General features: G+C 50.1%; 1 protein-coding gene across 1 annotated transcript in view; it reads right to left on the bottom strand.

Annotated features, from left to right (window-relative positions):
- LOC143361372 (uncharacterized) overlaps window positions 1-26,341 on the bottom strand; it is a 44,191-nt gene that overhangs the window by 13,230 nt on the left and 4,620 nt on the right. Inside the window, exons 2-4 of the mRNA XM_076800711.1 lie at window positions 23,712-24,099; window positions 11,835-12,108; window positions 178-345 (exon numbers count right to left, since the gene is read on the bottom strand). Coding sequence (XP_076656826.1) covers window positions 178-345; window positions 11,835-12,108; window positions 23,712-24,099 — 830 coding nt within the window. The remainder of the gene's footprint in view (window positions 1-177; window positions 346-11,834; window positions 12,109-23,711; window positions 24,100-26,341) is intronic.

Genomic DNA, 26,341 nt, shown 5'->3' on the forward strand with positions numbered 1-26,341 from the left:
TCAGTGTGAATAATAGATCAGAGACAACTTTAGGTTTACGGGGAAAGTATAGCGAAACTGGTAGCACGCAGATAGGAAAAACTCGGTTGCAAGTAGCATCCTAAAGTCTTCGAAACGCGCGGAAAAAAACAGAAAGAATTCGACGGTGAGAAAAAGATGTTTCGTCGAGGTGCTCACCAGCTGATTCTGGTAGGCCGTCACCGCGGTGAAGATCGCCTCGGGGAATATGAAGGTTTTGTGCTCCTCCTTCTGCAGATCGGTGATGTGCAGATTATTGTCGTCCGTCTGTCGGCAGCGGACCAAGTGTATCCTCGGCTGGTATCGGTGCATCGAGTTCAGCACGATCTGCGAAAGCGAACGAAACGGAAAAAAATGTGAAACCAGATATATCGATTCCGTGATTTATAAAGTCTTAATTAGAGTCTCGAGGGAAATAGGCGGAAGCGTCGTATAAATCCTGTTCGAGTTTCGAACGTTAACAGGCGACGACGGGCAATAAGTCTTGCTCCGCTCGCGAGGAAAAGAGCGATCGGTAGTTCTCGCTTGCACTCCGCTTCCTCTCGCTCGCTCTCGCGCGGGCCGAGCTGGGCTCTCGTTATCGTCGCTTATCCAATAATCGACGACGAAATCGAAGCGATATCATGATTTGCATTCGACCAGCGCATCGAGGGACCGCGTTGCGCCGCGATTCAGGCTCTCGCTTCGCAATTGTTTCCGTCGATTTTGCGATCGCAACAGGTACCCACTTTGGACTAATTCGCGGACGAAATAACCCGGCGCCAAATTTCGTAGGACCAGCCGATGCGACTCGGCGCGACCAAAGCGACGTTCCATCGGCGACCCGATTATTTTCAAGCGGAGTCGTTTACCGCGCGATCGGTTATAGTCGAACGCGATAGCTCGCTCATCGATTTCCTGTCCGAAACAATGCGCCACGACGCGCGACGGGACAAGTTTCCCCAGAGTAGATCTCGGCCGTGTTCGAGGAACACGTAAACCGCAAACTTAGGCTCGACTGCGACCTGCAACAGCAACAGCAACTTTCGTGACGTTCTAGCTCACTGATTTTTCATGCGTGGAACTTTGCTGCCCGCGCGTCATCTTTTCCTAGATCTCGGTTAATCGATAGTTTCGCGGTCTTCCACGGAAATCTAGACTTTTACCGAGAGAGCCACGAGCCACGAACCGTGATTCCATCGACGATCGATTATCGCTGGTTGGACGGTCGTGTCGGGAAACCTAAGGCGCGAGCCACGAGACTCGAGCGGATGCGACAAAACCGGCGGGGACGCGCGAAACTCGTCCTAGTTAGAAACGGAACGCGAACAGTGAGAGGACAGGGTATCCTAATCGAGCCGAGTATCGAGCGACCGGATCCGACGGTGCTACAGTCATCCAAAGAGTGTCGTCTATCGGTGATACACCGACGATCGAAATTAGAGAATCGCTAGATCTCGGCGTACGACCCATTGTAATCTCGCGAAAAGAAATCGGACAATGATCTACCTGGGCTTATCTAAAAAGCCAAAGCCACAGTCGTACCAAGTTCCTTTTCTCAAGCGTGAAACTCGATACGATCTTTTTTCCGGAAAAGTTTGCAAACTCGAGCGTCTCTGCAAAGTTTGAACAAATTACAAAATTATCGTGGAAATCTCTTTTGCACAACGAATACGTTAAATTCGATGTGCATATACATAAATGTATACGGTTTTTCGTTGGAGTTTTATCAGCCCAATTTTCGTAAATCGGCTTTGTTCTTCACGAGTTGCCCCGATACACATTACCGATCGCGATCTTTCGAAAGCTGGAGACCTTATCCCGTGCATAATTAGCGAACGTGGAGAATTAGGATAGTTGGCTCGTTGGTCGCGCAAGATTTGTCGCGTGTCGAAACGATCGTCGAAGGTGTTTCATTATATTTTTATCGGTCACGGTTCCATCGAAACGGGAGCGTTATCGGTCTGTTAGCGTGGCTATTAAGGTCGAGGATCGTTGCAAAAGTTACGGCGCCGCGTGCATCCTTGGGAAAGCGTTATTAAATGCGATTTTTATTAGCGACAAGATTATCGCTGAAAATATATCTCCGATATCTGCGGCCGGGATCGCGCGTTAACACGCTGCCAGACATCCAACGACACGAATATACTACCCGTGCCGCTCCGGCGAAAAAATAAAAAATGAAAAAGAACGCCGCGAACACGACCTGTCCGAATATCGCGTGAAGCGAAACACGCGTCGTTATCGCGTCGTTCGATAATTAACTAAACGTCTCAATTTTTTTGTCGAGCGCCGCCCGGACACGAGTCGACAACGTTTAACGTTTAACGAACCGCATCCCGAACCCGGACGACCGTATTCGATTCGGAGTAGCCTCCTTTCGCGAAATCGTTGACCTTGCCGAGTCGGTCGTCGATCGATAAATTCGACGTTCTGCCAAAAATTGCATAATTTATCGAGCGAGACGCGTATTGCCCTTCACCGGTAACGATTCGCGTCGCTGACGACTAGACTGCGGATTTGATGCATTTATGACAAAAATAAGCGTATTTTAAAACGGTAAAAACATTAGAAAAATTTAAAAATACTGTTACATTATTTTCAACCTATCAAACATATTAAAAAAGAAAAGAAATTTCTATTTCACTCTAGAAAATTTTTATTTTGCGTAAAGATACACAGTCTACTGATATGTAACAGTTTCAGACTCGAATCTCGAATTTGCATAATCGTATCGATTCTCTCTCCTCGTCGACGTCCTTGATCGTCTGCTTTCTTAATTATTAGGTTGGCTCGAAAGCGTAGCTTTATTTCCCATAGCATCGACACGCTTTCCTTTCCCATTACCATTGTTTCCGATTATCGCGCCTTGTTCGTCGTTTCCAGTTTCAAGCTCGAGGCTTCGGTCCACGGTGAAGCAACTTTTTGTCGCGTCTTTTATTCGGTAAAAGAAGAAGAAAAAGTTGCTTCGGTGTGTGGCTTGACGTCGATGAAATTTCAGTTTCGCGAGTCGAGCGTTCTCGGCGATCGGCCCGCGAATCGACGAATCAATTTTCACGAAGCCGAACGGTGCACGATACAGTGAATTCTCGTTACGAGTCAGTTGCGCGGTTCTGGCGACTGACTCTTAGACGAAATCCGAGGTTCTCGCCGAGCGTCGCATTTGAAATACACAGGGCATGCTGGAAACTTAAGAGTCGTATCCGTCTACTAGTCGTAAAAGCATATGACTACTAACCGATAGCGACCAAAAAGACTGAGAAAATGTTTTTCTCCGATACAATAGAGCTAGAGAGACGGCTCTCACCGCGGTGGTGTGGGTAGTTCCACCGACTCCAAATCGCAAGGTTGGCATTGACTCGTAACGAGAATTCGCTGTATTCTCCCGGAGAATCCCAGTTCTGTGCAGTTTCAAAATGGCTGCGACCTAGAACCGTTTCATCGAAGCGTCGCGACGAAACGGGACGTCGAAACGAGAATTTACTGTACAGTGATTTCTCTATATGTGTCGTCGAGGCTAGGATGATAAACGTCGCGGAATTATCCCCGCTGCCGCGTAGTATACCGAGCTACGGAGCTCGAGAGGACTCGGACGCCGAGTAAACATAACACGGCTCGGCTATGTCTTCTGCACGATACACGACGCTGACAAGACCCGTGTCGTTGACAAATATCGAGAATTCAGTGGACATCGTGCCTCGGGATATTTCTGTACGATTCTAGCGGATTGAAGAGGGTACGGTGATATCATGACAATGGTAATAACGCTGTCGAAAGCGACGCGACGACGCTCTCGCCGTTGCACCATAGGCGATCGACGCTCGGCACGGGCTCCGAAACCTAACCCAGACCTTGAATCGCTTCGTGTCAAGGAACGCGGTTAATTTCGAGCGAGAGAGAGAGAGAGAGAGAGAGAGAGAGAGGGAGAGAGAGAAAGAGAGAGAGAGAAAGGGAGATAGGAAGGGAGAGAGAAAGGGACGGCAGACTTCGCGGGAAGCCACGAAGTTAACGCGCGTCGTAATCGATGAAGCGGACACCGGACACCGGGCCACCTCGACACCTTGAATCGAAATTATACATACCCTCGACCGGTTAATCGACCGGTCTCGTCGCGACGCGCGTGGAAACTCCGGACTACAGGGCGATCGTGGTCGTGGGACGCGACGGAAACGTTGGTTTCCTCGCGGGACGACAATAATTGGCGACGCGAGAATGTCGGGGCTAACGGTTTCGGTAAATACTCGTGCAAACGAGCCGAGGAGGCGACGCGCAAACGGAAGAGGACGGGCCGGATTGCGGCGCGGCGCGGCGTCGCGTATTAATTTCACGGCATAATCTCTCGTTAGAAAAATAAATTACGACCGCGGTGCGAGCGGATTAAGTAACAAAACGTTCCACGGCTCGAGGGCTCCCGGGGACGCGGACAGGGACGGTTCTCGATCGTCTCGATCGTCTCGATCGCCGTCTCCGTTCGAAGCCTGTATGCTCTCCCTCCGGTTCCTCCTAGTCCGCGCTCCTCGGCTCCTCGCTCCTCGCTTCTCGCGCCACGCGGAAACGAGAAAAACGACCATAAATCGCGCATGTAATACCGCTATCAACGTGTATTACATAGACGCGGCGCGTCGTTTGATGAATCGTTCGATGCAAATTACGTGCGTCCGACGATGAGACCGAGATCGAGCGAGTTCGGCACAAGAACAGGCTGTACGCGCGGCCGAACCGCTATTTACCGCGATAATTTCGATTTACGGGAACGTCGTGAACGCATACGCGACCGCGGGAACGCACGCGAACCCCGACACACACCGCCTAAGTACGCGTTACGCACACGTACACGCGCACGCACACCGTGACCGCGCGGCAGCCTCGCCGATTGTCACGACACGAACAATAAAAAGCCCAACCGTCGAGAGCGGTCAAACCTTTACGTTTCTATCATGACCGGATGGAAACTACGAACCAGAAACCGCGAGGTGCCCCTCCCGTTCGCGTTCCTACTGTTTTCTTGTTTGTTTTTCTTTAATAGCAGCATTACGTCGCTTCTGGTGCTACGTTATTAGCGAAGATATCGTATAATATAAATTTTACGCGGTACAGGTTGGTGTCCTCTGGACACGTCAGAAGCTAACGTCTTCCGCGCTCGTGCGATAAGTGCTCGATCGTGATATCGCCGTTGCAGGTGGATTATTCTATTATTGTACGCAGAATGTCCGGTGCGTCTCGAGTCTCCTTGCGACAACCTTTTCTTTCCCATTTGCGGCGACAGAGCCACCTACCATGGCTTCGGGCTAAAGCAGTCGAATCGGGACAAGCGCGCAGCGCCTAGATTGGACCTAATTTACGATTCATAGTCGATGGGTGTCGCCGAAGATATGTAAAATATTTTTCATCTCGAAGACGAGCCAACGGTTAAACCAACGGTGGGCCCGAAGCACAATTCATAAATAGACTGTGGATCTTTAAATTATAATTACAAGACACATACATACAGGAACCGTATAGAAATTTCTTTCTTTCTTTAACCCTTAACCTATTTGCATCATTAGCGTATATATACGTTCGATTTATTTTTTCTTATAATGCTGAAATATGAAATTCTTTTACTTGTAGTCATTTTTCTACTTAAATATAATAAAAAACAGTTTGGTGATAAAGGCCTTCTTTTCATATTTCCTCACGATGCAAATGAGTTGACGGTCCGAAAGTATTTCGAGTTTACTTCCCACCAGGTCCAAGCTATTTTTGAAGAGAAACTGTGGACTCAACATTTTTGTATCAAGTATAGAAAGGAAAATATTTATGTTTTTCTTTTTTATTTATTTTTGCCGCCATATACGCGGCATTGGACCCAGTAAGTAAAAGTGCCATGCCGCTTATATGGCGGCATTGGTCCGTTAAGGGTTAATACTAAACCTACCAAGCATTAACGCTATCTGGTAAATATTGCCAGATAGCCACGTTAACTGCCAGTGATTTTTGCCTGAGTTTAGAAATTAATTTTTATTATGTGATATCCAGATAAACCGAATTTTATCGGAATCTTTCGAATTCAAAAGGGTTAAGACAAAGTCCCCCTATAATACATTTTAAGTTTCTAGTTTTCGTTTCATTAATTAAATTACTCTGATTCTGAAAGAATCTCTGGTGTTGATGTTTGGCACTTAACGTGTTAAGATTCTACGTAATTTTCAATATAACGAATGCTTGGACAATTATCCACTATTTTCCACAAATGAATTTTCATAGTTTCAATAACTGTGAAATATAAAACCGGTCATTTTGACCGTGGTAGGTTATTCATTTTTGTAAAGCTGAAAACAGCGCATAAAATTCTATGAATCCTTTCAACGATAGAAACTCCATCCGTTCATTTCCGCCATAAATGCGAGTACTGTCCTTTTCTCGAGATACGGGGTTCGGTTTAGTCTCTAGGCGCAAGTCCGAATCGGTCTATTCTCCCATACGCGTTTCGATCGTGCGCGATAGAGACTGCTGTCCACGCGATCGCTCTTTTAGGGCCAATCAAGATATTTCTAGTCCGTCGTTCGACGGCAGACTTTCCGGATCCATCCTAGAGTTTGTCCCGCGTTTGCCACGGTGGACGACGGTATTGTTTTCTCGATTGCGCAATCGCTCGTAAATTATCTGTCGACGTACCGCGCGATGGACGTTACCGCGGAGACCATGGACAGCTCTTGAACGGTGAAAACGATGTTCTCGGCCGCGAGAGCGAGCGAGCGCGCGAGCGCACGACCTTCGGTCCCGGGATTGTTCGGGGGGAAAGAACGCAGAAGAAAAAGAAACAGAAGCCTCGAATTTAATTCGAGTCCGGATAACGAGTACGCGGTCCCGGTCTCGAGACTCTCGGGACTCTCGGGTCCCGGGTCCCGGGTCCCGGGTCCGAGTCCCCGGTGGACCGGACCGTAGGTTTCCGAGCGGGCAACTTTATGCCCGTACGATTATAGGTGTCTGGGATCCCGGGGTGCTGCCCCTATCCGTTTTCTCTGCACCGTTGGACGGTGGGACACCCCACTGCAACCTGTCAGAACTCCAATTTGCTCTACTCTGTTCGGCTCGTCGGTGTGGATTCGCCATCGAACGCACACACCGGTGGAAACCCGAGCGAGCGAGCGAGCGGTGGCTCGCGATTCGACCACGTAAGCCAACCGAGAAACGACATTCTTCCGTTGGCTATTTATTCGGTGGCTTTTAAACGATTCTACCGAACGGTTCGCGTTTCTCGCGGTATACGCTACGGGACGACGAGTCCCACGATCTACGTCTCCTCGGGGATAGGAAAACGCGCGGGAATGCTCGCGTAATACGCGCGAACGCGTCGCAATAGCGAGAGGATAAAGGACGAGACTGCATAAATTGTCGTTGAATTTATCAAGCTCGTTCGGCCGCAGGAAGCCCGGACGCGAAATTTAATACCGGTCGTCTCGCGGCAGTCGCGGGATCGTGAGAGTCTCCCCCGCGCGCGTTTTCGAGCAGATTCCGTCTTACCGATCGCCGCGACCCGATCTCGTCCGAAATCACCGAACTCGCCGGCAGCCTCGCGCGTGACGCGAGCTTCGAGACGCGAACGACATCGATGCGAGATTAAATGTGATTTATGAAGTGTCCGTCAATTTTTTCCCCGGTGCACGCGCGTCGCCGGCCCACCATCTTTCGCGAGTCACGACACCGGGCCTCGCCCATCCCGGTGGCGATGGCGGAAGAAGCCTAGATGAGACGAGACGAGGCGAGCGCAATAGTTTCTTAGTCGGTGCGCATTCTCGATCCCGAAGCGATAAAGAAGCGACATCGATAACGGTCGAGAGAGAGAGAGCTTAGCGTTTCATCGTATCGATTCGTACCAGTCGACGCCTTCCAGTCGACGATTACACCGCGATTTCGAATCGATGGAGCGCAATCTGCCCGCAGGATGGATCATAAATCCTTTTTAATCTCAATATTATGGGCGAATAAAGCCGCTGGCATCTCGAATGCCACGAGCGCGCCGAGTTAAGAAATTATTAATATCCTTCGATTTCTGCTTTTCCCGCTCGCGCGTTCCCTCATATTATTCCGACAGACCGTCCACCGGTCTTTTTTCCTCTCACTCTCTCCCTCTTTCGCCCTTTCTCTCTCTCTCTCTCTCTCTTTCTCTTTCTCTTTCTCTTTTTCTATCTCTCTTACCGTGTATCGCGCGCGCTCTGTCCGCGATGAGTCAGTCACGGTAGACTGTCCATAGAACCGATTACGGTTGCGTTCCACGAACGAAAAGAAATCGTTCTTCTTCGGTGTATGTATTTTCAGCGGAAATGTCAGAAGCGCATTCAACGACCGGTGGACGTAAGAATTTTATTACAACGCGTCTCCTCGTTCTTTGTTTCGATCACCGATCGATGACTACGACGACGACGACGACGACGACGACGCGGACGTTGATCCTCGATCGACCGGAGAACAAGAAGAACGCGAGAGGCAGCGGAGGAGAGGCGAGAAAGAGACAAAGAAGGGAAAAAATATATCCCGTCGACTTTGCGTTGTGTCGCGGTCGTCCCTAAAAACATTTTCGCTCGGCCACGATAATTTATATTTCACCCCGGAGTGAAAAGTCTTGGCCGATCCGAGATTCCAGACACGCGTGTATACGAGAAATCGCGAGCGAGGAGGAGAGCGGCCCGCGAGAAAGTTTCCTCCCCGCAGGTGTCGCGAGAGGAGTCTCGCCGTCGTTGTCGTTGTCGTCGTCGACGTCGACGTTACACGCGCGGCTCGGCTCGGCTCGGCTCGGCTCGGCTCACCTTGCCCACGGTGTGTCGTGGTCGCAGGTGGACGCCTGCTTTTGGACCACCGTGTAGTAGCCAGCACGCAGGCGGGGGTCTTATAATATCGCGTCATACGAAACGATGAAATAGTGGCCGTAGCGAAGGAATGTTCCCTACCACTTGAGTCGTCGAGTTGAGTTGACTGGCGTTGCGTGGCTCTCCCGGCTCTCCCGACTCTCCCTGCTCTCCCTTGCTCTCCCTGCTCTCACCCTGCGCTCCCGGCTCGGCTCGACTGCTTTTAACCGGTGTGTCTGTTCCTCGACACTCGGCTGCCTAGCTTTTTCTCCGTCTCTTTCTCTTTCTCCTTCATTCTTTCCTCCGCGCGGGTTCCTCCTGCCTCCTGCCTTCTGCCTTCTGCCTCCTGCCTCCTGCCTTCTGCCTTCTGCCTCCTGCCTCCTGCCTCATGCCTCATGCCTCATGCCTGCCCCTCGCGTTTCCTCTCGAGCGTTCCCCGCGATACACGCGCGTTCAGCTACGAGCCATTTCTCGACGAATCGCATAAAATCTCCCCGTGTATAGACTACGATTTTTCATGCACGCAGGTACATACCGGTGTCACCGAGATACCCGCAGCAATTTTCGCACGCTTCGCCAGACTCGCCAAATTGTTTGCTACTATGCTGCCACGAGTCCTGGTCGTTGCGCTTCGAAAGCGATACAAAAGTACAGTGAATTCTCGTCACGAGTCAGTCGCGCCCGACTCTTAGACGAAATCCGAGGTTCTCGCCGAACGTCGCATTTGAAGTACACAGGGCACGCTGGAAACCTAAGAGTCATATCCCTCTACAAGTCATGAAAGCCCATGACTACTAACCGATAGTGACAAGAAGACTGAGAAAATGTCTTTTTGAGAGACGGCTCTCGAGTTTCGGCCCCTCACCGCGGTGGTGTGGGTAGTCCCATTGACTCCAAATCGTAAGGTTCGCACTGACTCGTAACGAGAATTCTCCCGGAGAATCTCAGTTCAGTGCAGTTTCAAAATGGCTGCGGCCTACAACCGTTTCATCGAAGCGTCGCGACGAAACGGTTGTGGCAACCCTCCTACAACGCGACTAATTCGCACCGCGTTGCAACAAGCTCGGAATCGGTGGAAATCGGATCGAAGGAAATTATAATAAATTTGCGATACAAGTCGCAAATTTTTGACTGTTCGTTTACTGTATTACGCATCTCGGTTCCCAGCGAGTTTGCAAGGTAGCAGACGAATTATGGTGGTTCGCGGCAATCTGGAAGACATTTTTGTGGTCCAGCCATTGTCGCGAACGCTCCGTGTTGCAAGTCTCCTCGAGTCTCGGGGCCCGTGGAAAACGATAGAGATCGGGTCGGCGATAGGACCGGCGAGGTAGGTCTTTACCGGCGAGTCGGAATCCTAAGTCTGAATCGGCGCGAGAATCTCGCGGTAACGAGCGTCTAATTACGCCGGTTCGAACCGCGGTTGTTCGTTCCGAACGCGTGACCGCATAACGTGCGCGTACGAGTGCGAATGCGGTTGCAGTTTGCAGTTGCGATCGCGACTGCGAATCCGAGGCGAACGGAACGCGGAGCGAAACAGTTTGCGAGAAGCGAGACGACCGAGAGAGAGAGAGCTCGGGGAAGGGGGGAGGGAGCGAGAGAAAGAGGAACAGGCTGCGGAGAGAGATTCAAAAGGTGCTCAACGGGCCAAGCGTGGGCTACTCGTGATCATCATGACAAAAGCTCCGGGCAAACATCCATTCAATTTATTAGCTTATAGGCACGCCGTCGTGCCTACTATACACACCACCTACGACACCACTACCAACCGCCTATAATGCTCGTAACATTATGGCCAGTCCGCGAGTGGATGGTTCGCGCGACCCTTGTCTCGCCTCTCTTCTCTCCCCGCTCTTTCTCTCTCTCTCTCTCTCTCTTCCCCTCGGCTCTTTCCGGATACAGTATCTACACTCTTTTCGCCGTAGAGTTACACTTTTTATGGTGTTAAGTTGCTCCGACCACGAGATATTTCACCCGGCCCGAAAAAGAAACTGACTCGGCTCTGTTCCCGTCCGCTGCGCCTTTTCCTCGCGCGAACACAGAAAACGCTCTCTTCTTTTTCTTCTTCTTCTTCGTTTTGTTCCCGGCCTTGTAACCCTGGACCGACTCGGCACGACCGTTCTCGCTCGTGTTCGGGTTGTTTGGTTCTTCTAGGCGAGTTCGGCATCGATCCTGACACGCTCGTCCACGAATCCACGCGAGACCGTAATTAAGCGATACGAAGCCGCGGCGCGACGTTAGGGAAACGCGCGGGAGTAAGCACAAAGAACGCTGCGCGAGTCGACGCGACGCGACGCGACGCGACGCGACTCGCAGGTACCTATACGAGAGGAAGGTTTAACACGCGCGCGGAAAGATTGGTTTGTCATCGATCGGCCGACGCGACGATGGAATATTACGTTTCACGGGCTGGCAGCTTCGACGCCCACGATTAACGAGCGGTGTTGATGATAACCACGCCTACGTGGTCCCTCGGTAACGCCGGGTATCCGTTTTACGAGGCCATTCTCGATGCGCGCGAACGTCCGAAATCTCGTCAACGACGTCGTCCCCGATGCCTCGGAGCAGAGCGGAGCAGAGCGAAACGGCCGCGATCCCGGCCGCGTGAAAAACGACACTGTAATCCGTGAGCATCGTCGACGTCGTTGACACCGGTCGTTCGTTAAACGGTCCGCCTTATTTCGCGCGAAACTTACGCAAATCACCGGCCCGATGGACGTGAAACCGCGCGAACGTGCGAATTTACCGATAAATAACGCTTACGGTGCGCGCTGTCGCTAAGCGGCCGTTCGATCGTCCGGCCCCGAACAACGGACAACGGACGACACGGTCGCGACACGGACTTTTCTCGTAGAGACAGTCGCGCGAAACGATCGAACACACGGAGGATGGAACGCGCGCGACGCGAGTCGCTTTAGAACCATCGAGATCGTTGCATCTCGAACGACGCGCGGAATGTCGCGCTCGCGGGAGTGCGCCACAAATAGCGTCTACGAGAAAGATTTCTCTTACCTGGCCGTGTTTGTCCATGTCGTTGTTGGTCAGCTTAACCTTCTCGAACGAGACCACCTGCTTTCGGAGCTGATCCCCGGTGAACGGCGAGTCCGGGTGCACGTAGAGCCGGGCCGGTGCCGGAGGATCCGCTTTGCCCGCAACCAGCCAACAGCTCCTGTGATACGCGTATCGGTACCGCTTGTTGTCCACCGGCACGATGTCCATCAACACCGCGTACTTCCCTTCGGACTTTAATCCGCTGAACGACACCCGGCAGGTGGGGAACATTCGCCTGAAAAACACGCGTGATATTTTATTCGAAATATTTCCTTCCATGCTTGTTCTCCTCGGTGGCGCTCTTTCATCCCTTACTCGAAACTCTACTAAACGCGCATGCTTCTGATAAGCTCGAGTCAAATTTTATTCCACTTCTGTGCTTGCGGAATCGAAAGCTTCAATCGAACAGACTAGATTCTAGACTGTAAGAGTAGACGAGATAACTCGTTGGCGTTCTTCTAGGTTGCCACGCTTTTTCTTTAACACCTTCAATGCCGCATTTCTCAGAATTTCGAGACAAAATTGCTTGTCCAGATTTGTTCATTAATTTTCGCGTTGTTGCATTCAGTGCAGGAAATAGAGAGAGAGAGAGAGAGAGATGGAGAGAAAAATCTATGTTAACCCTTAGCACTCGAATGGCGACTGTAAGGCGTCACGAAAAATTGCTATATCATTATTCAAAATATTTTTTACATTACTAAATTTGTTTGTATTTAATAAATTACTAAACATTTCAGTATTGTACGTGTAAATTCCACCATTTGTGTATGTATAACATGAAAAAAAATATATAGAAGGGAAATATTCTAGGTCGGAAGTAATGTTTCGCTTTGGAGTTAAAATGGCGTCAAGTGCAAAGAGTTAACTTTTCAATTTTGATTTCGTTCAATAGTATTAAATAATACAGTCAACTCTCGATATATGTCAACAACACGGGTCTTGCCAGCGTCGTGTATCGTCCAGGAACCGTGTTATGTTTACACTCCTCGGCGATCCGTCTCTCGAGCTTCGAGGCCCCTCGCGGGGTATACCCTGCGGTAGTGGGGATAATTCCGCGACGTTTATCATCCAGGCCTCGGCGACATATGCAGTGAATTCTCGTTATTAGTCAATTGCGCCGTTCTGGTTACTAACTCTTAGACGAAGTCTGAGGTTGTCGCCGAGCGTAGCATTTGAAACCTAAGAGTCATATCCGTCTACAAGTCATAAAAGCCTATGACTATTAAGCGATAGTGACAAGAAGACTGAGAAAATCTCTTTCTCCGATACAATGTTGCACGTAGCTCGAGAGACGGTTCTCTCGTGTGGGTAGTTCCACTGACTTTAAATTGTAAGGTAGGCACTGACTCGTAATGAGAATTCACTGACAAATATATTCATAGACATTGTATATGTAAAGAAAGGCTACTTTCTTTAATTCAAACTAGCCGCGCTTTATTAGCTCAGTGCGCCCTCTAATCGATATATATCGATGCTCAACGAGGGAGATCAAAAATATATAGACAGAGGATGTAAGAGAGCACATGTGCAAAGATTAGACTGATAAACAGTTAGCGATCAATAAAATAATAGTCCTAAGAGTAATTGAGGAGAATAGACTTTAATTGTCGTTTCTCTTTCTTGTAGGTAATTAATAAACCATCTTGTATATTTGTAAATATTGTATATACATCATATGTAAATTGTAACCTCTTTCTTTTAGAGCAACACATTTTGGTTATTTTTCCTGGAAAGTTCTAAATATTATTCTTTGTCTTATATATATACATAGACAAATATATTCATAGACAAATCACTATATTTGAAACCGGCATCGAATGAACCTCTCTACGCAATACGTATCGTTGAAACCGTAGTTGGCGCTCTCGCCGTGTCCCGTAGGGAATCTCGACAAAGGACGACGAGACGCGCGTCGCGATGGACGAAGAGACGGAAGTTGCTCGCAAATCGTTCGTCGGACGCGGCGAAAGGAACGGAAAATTCGCCGTGTAACCTCGAAGAATCACCGAGAAGAATCATGCGGGCGCGCAAAGTTCCGGAGCGTGGTTAACCGACGCGACGCGACGCGACGCGAGGCGAGGCGGCGACGAGACGGGAAGCAGAGTCGAAAAAAGAGAAGTCGAAAAAAGCCGGCCGGTTTCTGGAACCGTGACGCGGAGTCGGTGCTGAATTCTCGAGTTCTCGAGTTCTCGAGTTCGACGCGAAGGCTCTCATCCAACTGCATGGTAGTCGGTTTGATTGAAAGGAGCGCCCGCAGGCCTTTCAAGCTTCGTTACGAGCGGGCGAGTCACCCTTGAACCTCGTTATATGCAGTCAAGTTTTCAACACCTCGAGCGTCGAGGCGCACGCGCCGGCAGATGCGCGTCCTCGTTGACGCGGATGCGCCCGAGCAGACCGAACAATTTTATACGGCTTCGGGGACGCTTCTCTCTCTCTCTCTCCCTCGGAAATCAATCGCAAAGGCGGCGAGAAACGATCGCTGAAATTATCAACGAGCGGCCACCGTTCGTCCGAAGGATCCGTCAGATCCTAGAGAGCCGAGAGACCCGAGGATGCATCGATTGCCAGAGTGCCCGGGTCCGTGTAATCCGAGGAACAGAGCGTGTCGAAGAGCGTGCGCGCAGCACGTCGCGACGCTCCTCGAGGAGCTTCCCCCGTGCATCCGCGCGAGATTGTGCGCCGAAGACGTCGCAGCGCTCTGCGGAAACGGTCCTCGCGAATCGAAGTCGCCGACGACAGCCTACCGCGACGTCTCCACCAGCTCGAAAGAGCTCGAGAAGACAGAGAGGAAACCCGTCGAAGAACCAACGACGAAAAAACCTTCGGCGACATCCAAGCAAGACGAAGTCTCGAATCTCGAGTCGAACGTCTCGACGAACGTCTCGTCGAGCGCCTTTTCGAACGTCGAGGCGACGATAGGAACAACGTGTCCGTTCGACGGCAAAGAGGCAGAGAAGATCGGCGTGCGCAGCGCGCAAGAAGCGGAAACGCAAACACCCGAATCGGAAACCTACGCGATCGCCGAGAGGCTCGACTCGATTCGCGCTCGCGTCACGCACGTTTCCGTCGCGTTCAAGAATATCATGTCGCGGCTGTCGTGGCTGACGCGTATTCTCGGTATCTCGTCGGCGGGCTGCTCCTGTCGCGCGATCAACACGCTGCTCTACACGGGCATCCTCCTCTTTCTGGCGAGATTCGCTCGGAACACCTCATTCTACGAGCTCTTTCTGTCCAGTCAGATCTGCGGCGTCATCGTGGTTCTCTGCTGGAAGATCTCCGGGAGAGTACCGATCTGATCCCGAAGAGAGTCTCAAAGTCCCCGCCGATCAACGATTTAACGACGATCGCGTCGAACGCAACAAATTGCGAGCGTTCATTCAAAGACGTCCCGAGATCGTTTCGAGAGCATCGAAACCGCAAACACCGCGATCGTTGGGCGACCGCAAGCACCGAGTCACGGACGAACGAGCCCTCGACCGCCGCTCTTTCAGCATCGGGGAACACATCGTGGAACAACACCGGGGAGAACGCCGATAATCTCGATCGGACGCGAGCGGATCTAGTTAGACGCCGTTCCTCATTCGTCGAAACTACAAGGAGCGCCTCCGAGAAGAAGCTGTCCGAAGCCGAAGCTCCCGCAACGTCCGCCGGAAACGCCGCCTGAAGCCCCCCTCCCGCACACGCGCACACGCACGCGCTCCCGTGTTTGTAGCGACAGAGCGACGCGATATATCATCGAGAAAATTAGCCGTCGCGTAGGGTGGTCTCCCCTGTATCCGAGATAAGTGGAAATACATTGAAACGACTATTAAGCATCGATAGTAAGTCAATCGAGTGTTCCCCCACCCCCCATTCCTAACTCCTCCCCATTGCGCGTTACGCTTCGAACCCCTGCGTGGATCGCAATCCCCAACGACGTCCCCGTTTATCTTTACACGAAATCACGACCGACGCGATGTGCGACGAGTCAATTTGTCTCGGAGTCGGAACGCTCGCACCGTTTTTCTTGTTTTTCTTTTTTTATTCTTTTTATCTTTATTTTTTATTACGCGATCCGCGCGATAAATCGAAATTTCAATCATGGGGAAACGAGGCGCGACGCCGATTAAACGAAACGATTCGACGAATCGCGACAACGAGCGCGAAACGAAACACGAAACGATCGCTCGCCCGTGAATGCGGAGAAAAAAACGCGCGCCTATGCTCGGTCGCCGCGTTTCTCATTCTCTCGTTGCGCCGCGGTTCCCGGGTCAAATTAGGCAGAAACTAACAGGCTAGGCCCTCCATGGGCCGTGGCTAACGAGCCCGTAATCGCAGGAACACCTCGACCCCAAACCCACCCCGAGCAGACGAGCACCACCGCACAGGAATCGGAAGCGTACGTATTGCTGCATCTGTTTGCCGATCGCACCCCACGGTCTCGCATTCCGCCCCACACAATCCCTGTGCATCAGCTAATTCGTTAAATCGGTTAACCTTAAATTACGCGGAATTGTCAACCCTCGCAAGGCAAACTGCTTCTGCGAGATCGACGTTGATCTTCTTATCGGAGTCGATACTAATAACTGGACAGCGGATTCTATGCATTCAGCTATAACAAAAATGAGTACATCGAATGCAGAATAGTGGAAACGTGTAAAGAAGTTGAAAACACTATCGTAGTGTTTCCAGCTCGATGAAATTATTAAGAAAAAGAACAAATGTCTACATACAGTGACGCCCACTCATATTTGGACGCTTTTAAAAATCGCATAACTTTGTTAATATTGGACCGTACGACTTGGAGTTTTCTTGGGTTTGCTACATAAAGCGAAAAAAAATTTTTACAAGAATTGCAATTGGTCGAAATTGCAGAGAAAATACTAAAAGTTGTGTTTTGCAACTTTTTTGTGTGGACTTATATTGAAAATTTAGTAAGTACGATTTGTAGATCTGTATGAATTATACATATTCTGAGTCAACATTGTAATGAGAACATTGCTACAGATGTTCCAAATGATCACATAAGACTTTCACCCTTAAATTTTCATGGTTAAACGTTTGTAGCTCATTGCAACGTTGATCGATTTAGACGAAATATTCAGAATATGTATAATTGATGCAGATGTACAAAACATACTTTTTAAATTTTTAATATAAACCCGCATTAAAAAGTTACAAAATACAACTGTTAGTAATTTCTCTGCAGTTTCGACCAATTGTAATTTTGATCAAACATTTTTTTCAAGTTACGTAGCGAACCAATTGTTCTAACTTGTCAAAAAAATTGAAGTAGTATAGTCCAATATTGACAAAGTTATGCGATATTAGTGAGAGTCACTGTATGTCCTGTAACTTGTAATTAATACGGACAATTCTCTTTCTTTCTCCCATTCTAATACTTCTTCTATACACTTTAACAAGTCAAGTACAGTATAACAGTATGCTTAAAGTCTTCGAAAGTCTCCAAAGTAAAGTGTTTCATTCATTTTTACCGTAATCGCATAAAATCCGCGGTGTAGTTGTAGTATTCGATTCATTTCTTCTACTGGCCATCGATCTATCGATTTAAGTGTTACCTCTTACAATAACCACATACTATCCTCGTCGTTTGGAACCTTTTAGAAAGGAGATCAAACTTATACTCGTTGTATGCCTACGAAATGTATCTTCCAATGGCCGAATATCAACTATAACAAAATTGAAATTCCTTTTGACGAAAGGAAATTAATTGCGTACATGTTTCGCAGATTCTGTTCGAATTGTTCGATTGTGACTCGATACGGACGAAGGTCGCATCGCGTCGTTGCGTTCTCTCGCTGGACTATCTAGAATCTAGGTAAAGATGTAGCGGATGACAGTGTGCAGTTTGTTCGGAGAACGGATAATTTACGAGCGATTTAAGGTCCTCGAGTAGTCGCGTGAATCAGCCTGCGCGCGGTTTAGGGGCGAACGAGTGTGTCGGAGAAGCCATCAAGCCTGGGGTAGGATCGTTCGTGGCGAGAGGAGGCGAGAGGAGGCGAGAGGCGAAAGAGAAGGAGGGGAAGCACGGGCGGAAGGGCTCGCACAAATGGATTACGGAAGCAGTGGATATTATAGCGATCCGAACACGGCCATCCGAGTTACTTAAATGTTTGCCGAGCTAACGACTTCGCAGCGGCGCAGCAGGTGCTGTCGCCGTTATAATTATTATGCCGCGCGCGCGGCTCTTTCCTGCCGGTATGTAGTGGGTAGATTTTCGAGGATTCAAACGAGCGAGCGAGCGAGCGAGCGAGCAAGGTTCGCTCGAACGATCCCGGTTAATCGTTCGAGGGCTGACCGACGAGATCGACGATCCCCTGGAATTTTCAACGCGACGGCGCACTTGTTGTCTCCTCCTCTTGTTTGCTCGAACCGTCGATATGCACGTTGCGGCGAGCCGTACACACGCATCGTAGTTACCCGCTCGGGTTTTCGTTCTGGCCGAGGAGACCAAGTAACAGGGATAAATAGACGTTTACCGGTCTCTCGACGTCCACTCTCTCTCTCTTTCTCTCTCTCTCTCTCTCTCTCTCTCTCTCTCGCTCTCTCCGCTCCGGGTTTCTCTTTATCCGTGTTCCCGTGTTCCCAGTGTTGTCTGTATTTTCATTGCGGCGTGCACGGTTGTTCGGTTCTCCGCGCGTCGTGTTTCGCGATCCGTGCACGTCCTCGCGTAACGTGCACGTTCACCCCGCGAAGCCACGTGTGAGTGTGTAACGTAGGTTGCTGGCACCTTGATGAAGGGTTCGCGTGACGAGTACCCTCTATCCGCCGGTATCCTGTCTCTCCCTCTTTGCTGACCCGCTCTCTCGTCCACACCTCCCTATATTCCGCGCGCTCGCGCTCGCGCTCACAGTCTTCGCCTTCGCCACCTTCCCCCCCTCGCCCCTTCCCCTCTCTGTCTCTCTTTCCGTCGCCTACTTAAACTTTGAAAAATACACGAACGGCTGTCGGCTTTGTAAACTCGAGAACGAGTGCGAGTACGATTTGGTTCGCGCGCGCAAAACGCGCGGAACGGACGTTCGACTTTCCGACATTTTATTTTTTTTTTTGCTGTTGCCGTTAAGTCGCGAATGCACTGGTGGCTGGTAACTCGCGACGTTTCTTCAGGGAGTAAATTGCACACCTCTTTGCAAATATTCGAAATATATTGTTTCGCTCTCCGAGAGAAACTGTCGCGAGCGAGTTGAACTTGTTGGCCGTTGTCTAGGAGACGTTTAGGCGTGTCGGGAGCGTGTCGCACAAGGTGCTCGCTAGTGTATTCGCACCTTTAGTTGCTCTGTCGGCCCCCCCGCTCTGCCCCCGTGCTCGCGTTTACACCGAGCGTTGACCATGCCGCGGCGGCAACAGCGCTCCGGCGCGAATAAAGAGAAGATAAAGGTTCGTTATTGGGTCAGGTGGATCGGAGATCGACGAAAACTCGTTGATTATACGTTCCGAGGCTGACGGACAGGGCTCTCTGGAACAGCCTTTCCTTAAACCTTAAACGATCCGAGCGAGTTGCCGAGAGCCCGAGTTCGAGCCCGCGCTCGCGCTCGATCCTTTTCTTCCTTCTCTCTCTCTCTCTCTCTTTCTCGTCATCACAATGACGTCGTTCGACTCTTTGCACGCTCGAAATTGCCTTTGTTCGTCGTACCGAAATCGAGGTCTACTAGCGGCAAGGACAGCGACGCGAAGGCAAAGAAAACGTCGAGCGTCGAGGGACTCGAACGGAGAAAGAGAGAGAGAGAGAAAGAGAAAAAGAGAAAGAGAAAGAGAAAGAGGGAAAAGGAGAGGCTGAAAACTGGCGGATGCTAACGTGGGAAAAAGAGAGGCTCCGTGAGCAGCTAGTCCTCGTGGAAGAATCGGAGGAGCGCATGGCCCCGGCACCCCGCGGGGCCAGACAATTCCACCTGATTGGTCCGAATTCGTATTGTCACTCGACGGAGTGACGTTTTCGTTTAGCCTTAGCCGGGAATTCGTGGCGAGTTTCTCGTGCTAACGACGCTATTCGTGCATCGTCGCGTTCTTGATATATCGATCGTCGCCAGGAAGAGGACGTCGGCCCACCGACACGCCCCGGAATCGTTTCAAAAATCTCTTTCAGTCGACAAGTTTTTCGACGGTCAGCGACGTCGCGCGACCGATCCGATCCGATCCGATCCGATCCGATCCGAACCGTCTAGCAACCGCTTCACGACTCGCGAGAGCTCGCGCGATCCGCTTCGCGTGTGGGTACGTCTCAAGGCTGTTCCGCCGCGCACGCTGCGCGCCGCGCAACGACCGAATGCGTCTTCGAGTGCACGCACGCACCTCGCAACCTATAACCTTCTGCGACCGGATAAACTACGAAATCATTCGGAGCGTGTAATTCCTAATTGCTCGCGTTTGCCCCGAGGTATCGGTTTACCGGCCGCGAGTACGCATCGATCGGCTGCTCTCTCAACTATAGCCTGGTCTTTTCAAAGAAGCGACCGTAATAGACGCCCGTCGCGTCACCTCGCATCACGCCGCCAGCGTCTAATCCAACTACTAAAAGATTAAAAAATGCTGCAGCTTTGTACCTAAAAATACACTGGCAACGTTTAACAACATTCAGAGATCGATTTGCAGGCAACGTCGTTCAAACTCGTTGAACTTTTGTCGATTGTCACCGTAATCGTGCCAACTTCCAACTATAAGCGTTACTTCCGTGTTTCGCTACGTATTTGTAATTTTGTAACGGGCCATAGAAAAAACGAATTACGTTTGGCGTTACTGTGTCGGTCGCAGAGTCTCATTATATTTTTACACGGAAAGACAACCGTTGCTCGACGCAGCAAACCGTGTCCTTACACCTCGATCCTTGTCTAGCCAAATATGTAGAAAAATATGTATAAACAGTTTAACACTAAACCTACCAAGCATTAACAGTAAATATTGCCATATAAATGCGGATGTTTACGCAATTTTCAATTTTTGTAGACAAATCTTAAGAAAATAGGGTGAAACAAAATCCTGTTTTTCATGGAACGGCCTCTGTAGATCCAAAACGAATAAAAATCGTACTAAATTCTATGGAATTTTATATCATGACATTTTTTTTTAAGTTTTCATAAGCCGTAAATGCATAAAGGTCCGCAGTCTACTTATAAAAATGGCAACCCTGAATTTATCGAGATTGTCTGTAATTTTCAATACAGTAAATTCTTGGACAAGAAAATTTATTCCACTATTTTCCACAAAAGAATTTGTATACTTTCAATAATTGTGAAATATAAAACCGGTCATTTTGATAGTGGTAGGTTTACTGTTGAAAATATTGCTGTTCAACATTTTTCGCACAAATTTTTATTTCGAGACTGTAAATCGATGTAATTGTGAACGAAGGATGCAGAGCAGGGTCGTGATATTTTTCGGAAAACGTTAAAAAATTGGAATTGGGTAAACGGGTAGCCTGGTGCCCGGTTGGCTATACAAGACGATGCGGCGATGAGACTTTTCGAGCCAGCCGATGTTATTGCCGGGATGCTATCGAGACCATCGACGATTCGGTGATCTCTTTTTTTCTTCAGATCGATCCGACGCGAGGGAACGATCGACAGCCACCTCCGGTTCGAGCGTAAAGCCTATCGTGTAACGCGTAACGCGTAACGCGTAACGCATTACACGTCGAGTACCGCGAAATCGCGCCGGGTTGCGAGTTGTCGTTTTACGAGAGGACAGCGTTAGACGAGGCGAGGTGAGGTTCTGTTCTCCCTTGCGTACAAATATCTCGTAACACGGATGCGGTCACGCATCCTTAGAGCGCGCAGCTGCGGCCTCCAGTTTATTAGCATACCTATAAAAATGAACGCGCGCTCGCGCGGTATATCCACAAAGGGGCATAAATTGCCACGATAAATTACACCCGAAACACCCTTAAATATCTCGTAAAACGTCGCTCAATGAAATCCATTAGTTCGAGTATGTACGTTCGGGCCGAACTTTTGTTTAAGCGGCCGCAATTTCCTCGTAACCCGAACAGAGTCGACCGAGCCCATAATCGCAGAGAGGGAACCTGCCCTTGTTGTCGCGGCAGCCTAATAATTGATATGGCAGCGAACGGTGTAACGACGCCTAATTGCGATCCCGAAAATTTTCATTTTCTCCGTTCCGCGGTTCGCAGACAACCGGCCGCGTTTCTCGACCCTTCGAACGTGTGTTCGCACGTACTAAATTGAGGCAATTAGGCGAGTCGTAACTCGAACAAACGCCGAAAACGTTCTCTTTATCTTTCAAGCTTTCCCCCCCCCCCCCGGTTCTGTTTGTCGTCTTTCTTTCGTCGCATGTTTCCGTTTCGCGAATCGGTTAACGTCGAAGCGGGACAAACGTTCGTTTACTCGCAATCGCGTTTCCTCGCCTCGACGCTTCGTGCCGGTCTCGGCCATCTTCCGGTGCACCTGCGCGCTGCGCGACTTCGCGACTGCGCGAGCCACGCGACCAAATTCTCGCCCCCGAAGAGAACACCGATTCGTTTTGGTTTCACTTCCGACTCGTTCCAAGTCCTACTGCATCGTATCGGCCGACCAAGAAAGTCACAGCGAAACCGATTCGATTCGACAAACCCAATTTTGCTTTGCCATAACGGAAAGGCTGCGAGAAAACAATGGACTACCCGGAACCTTCAATACTCGAAAGGCGGATGATTCTGATGACTATACAGACGGCAAGATTAAATATATTTTTAATGCTATTTTATCTAGACCCGTTGGTCTTCTTATTACACTGAACCGCGCAACTTTCAACAATGACCATTCTGAATGACAATTCAGGTGATAAAATAATTGACATATCCAAATGGACCCGGGTCCCGTCATCCAAGCGTTAAATATACATCTGCGCTCGTTGACACGTCAACTGCCACATATCATTCCCAGAGATTCTTAAAAAATCCGAGTAATTCAATCAATGAAAACGAAACTAGAAATTTTAAATGTATTACAGGGAATGCTGTTTTAACCTTTTTGAATTCTAAAGATCTTAATAAAATCCGGTCTATCTGGATGTGTCACAGTAAAAATGAATGTCTAAACCTAGTCAAAAATCACAGTCAGTCATACGAGACTGACACGGCAGTTAACGTGTTAAATAATCGTTAGACCGCGGATTTTACGCATCAGTGGCGAAAACGAATAGGTCAAATATGAAACTGAAAAGATGTTAGAAGAATTTAAGAACAGGTACCTATGTATCACGTTCGACTTTTTAAGATGCTTAAAAGAGAAAATACATATTCACTTAACCCTCTATAGGCCGAATTTTGTTCCGTTGGTATCTATCCGCAGACAACTTGCATTCACTTTGATATTTCAAGTTGATGGCGCTGCGAACCGTCATCAATATTGTTATTGATGATCTCAGAGACATTGTATAATTAAGACGTATACGTCATCTTGTGAAAAAACTAAAATTATTTGGTAAAATGTCGATATACACGTGACCTGAAAATTACACGGGCTCATAGAGAGTTAACTTTGGTCTCTTATTATAAATTTCAACAATTATTTTGGCGTAAATATTCGCGGTCTAATAACCGCTGATCGAAAGATGCCCAGAGAAACCCAACATCGTTTTCGAGGGTTCGACGTATCAAAAGGCTCTCGACTCGAGTCGTTCAAACGCAGACACGCTTCGCGGCACGGCTCCGTAGTTTTTGGGTCAGGCTCGAGTTCGTAGAAGGGAACGCGCTCGAGTGACGCCAGCGTCACCCGACACGACGCGACGTTACGTTTCAAACAGTTTCAAAGTCAAAAGACACCGAGCGAACGTACCGCGAGTCGAAAATACGCGCGGTACGGCCGCGTCTCGTCGCGGCGTACAGTGAGATACAACACGGCTTACCTGCCCGTCTTAGTGATGATCATCTCGGTGCCAAGGTCGTTGAACTTGTCCCACAATTCCTTGGTCTCGAGGTGGCACTCGACGTCCCGGAGCTCGTCGGAGTTGCAACTGGTCCTGAGCCGGTGCTTTCGTTCGTGATCGCCGTGGACGTCCTGACACTTTCTCCCGGAGGTGACGCTGAGGTCGTCGGGCGCCGCGTGGATCGGCCCGTCGTCGACGCTGCTGCACTCCTCGACGTCGACGTCGACCTCCTCGTCCTCCTCGTTGCCGGACTTCTCGGTGCCCTCGCTCTCGCCCTCGCAGTTCTCGACCTCGTCGTCGGCCAGGAGAGCCTCCTCCGTCACGACGGTCGCGGTCGCCACGATGTTCACCGGCGACGTCCTCAACCCTGCAACATCGTTCTCCTCGTTGTACTATCCGTCCTTCGAAATGGAACAAGTACCGGTCCGAAAAAATGATACTCGTTTCGCAAAAAACCGTCGGATTGGTCAGGTGCGCACATTTCGGCTCGTATCGCGTCGCGTGACGGTGAACTTCTTCGCTTCGCTTGGCCCTGTGCCGGTCCCGAGTGCCGCGTTCCCGAGGGACGCGGACGGTACATGGGACATCCGACATCGGCATAAAGACGCGAAGCGAGTAAAACCGTTTCCGTTGCGAGTAGACGGAGAGACCGAGGGGGAACTCGAAAAGGTGAGGCCGGCCCGTTCTTTATCGACGCGTTTACCATTAAGCGTGTCGATTTAACCGAGTGAGATGTACCGGAACGATACGCGGAGTCGAGTGTCGGAGTGTCGGAGTGTCGGAGTGTCGGAGTGTCGGAGGGGCGAAAGAGCGAAGAGGCGGGGGTAATTAATCGAACCGGGCGCGCATCTGCTACGAAGGTGGCGCCTAATTAAACCGTCAGATTTCAAGAAAGCCAATCCACCGCGCCAGTGTACACAATGTTAATTGCACCGGTCACGATACCGATCTGTTAATTTGTACTATTCCGCGCGAACAATGCGTCTTCCGGTCCCGTATCTCAAATTGGATCCGCTACCGATACCCGTGCATTTACGTACGCTCGCGCGCACCACCGCGCCGAGCACACCCATACACACACACACACACACACACACACCACCGTGCCCTCGTAGACGAGTGTCGCGATACGCCGGGAGAAAAATTGCTTCTGCCGAGAAAGTATTACCCGAACAAGGCGGACCGTTCGTGACCTCTTTGTTTCCTCTTTGATCGCGCCAATTTCCTCGGCACCGTGAAACGAATTGTCTTGGGCGTCCACCGAACAAGGGGGAGATGGGACCTATCGACGAACCTTTTCAAGGGTTCCTTCTCGCGAACGCGAACGCAACCGGCGCGGAAACGGTTTCGAGAAAACGTTGCTGACCGTTACGCGCGAACACGGTTCGGGCCACGCGTGCTCAAACCGGTTTTTCGTCAAATTTTCGACTACGCGCTTTTGACAACGATGGCGTCGACCAATTACTTTCACCGTTCCGCTCTAGGGGAGACCCGGGGGACGATGAAACGCGACGCGACGCGACGCGACACGACGCGACCGCTCCGAGCGCGTCCGTTTCCTCGTTTCGTCGAGTGTGTACAAATATTTGATAGCGCTCGACGCCTCCGTGCAACCGGTTTCAACTCGAACTCGAACGCGTTGTTCGGTTGTTCGACTATTCGTCGGACGATTTTGATGTAGATAATTATAATTGTACGAGAAGAGAAGCGGCGTCCGTGTACGGAGGGGGCGAGAGAGCGAGTACCGGTGAAATTATACCTGTTGGTCGGTCGACGATCGTCGAAAACCCGGTGAAAAAAGAAAAAGAAAACGAAAAAGACGGGAATTTCGGCCGCGAATTCGCTCGACCGAGGAGAAACGACGACGAGGACGCGCAACGCGTTAAAAAGGAAGGTAAGTTAGCGGGGCATCGCGTGCGACCCTCGGCCGTTGCGTGCACTCCCGTGCACTCACGTGCATCTGCGTGCATCTGCGTGCATCTGCGTGCACGTACGCACTCACGCAGGCCGCGCTCATTGTCATCGGCACTTGTCGCACACGCAAGTACGAGGCGATTCCTCTTTGCTCCTCTTTGATCCTGCTTTGCTCTCGTTCTCTCTCTCTCTCTCTCTCTCTTTCTCTTTCTCTCTGTTTGTCTCTATATCCCACCTTTACTGCGTCGCCTCGAGAACTCGGCTTCGAGTTTCCCTCAACAATAACGATAATAACGTATCCTCCAAGGTTGGCTCGCGGCGACGAGAACGGCAACAGCGAGACAACGAGCGCTGGTTGCTTCGCGAGCGTTTTTCGGGGAGGGCAACTTTTCGGGACGAACGCGAACGGTGTCGGAGCCGCACGCGGGACCGGGTGCTCCGAGTAGGCGTGGCTTCGTTGTTCTCGCTTTCATCGGTGACGCGCAGCGCTCCACGGAGCAATCCATGCCCGTTCTGCACCGATCGTAGGATATCGGCGAATCGGATGGCGCAGCATCCACCTTGTTCCATGTCCGTGCAACTTTATCCCGAGTGAAAAAGTTGACGCTCCTCGAGGCAATCTGTGTCCATGCGCGACGACTTTTATTGAAAAAGAAAGAAAGGGTATTGATCCGCTGAGCATCGAATTTCAACGA

Source organism: Halictus rubicundus, chromosome 15, assembly GCF_050948215.1.
Source record: "Halictus rubicundus isolate RS-2024b chromosome 15, iyHalRubi1_principal, whole genome shotgun sequence".
In the NCBI taxonomy this organism is placed as follows: Eukaryota; Metazoa; Arthropoda; class Insecta; order Hymenoptera; family Halictidae; genus Halictus; species Halictus rubicundus.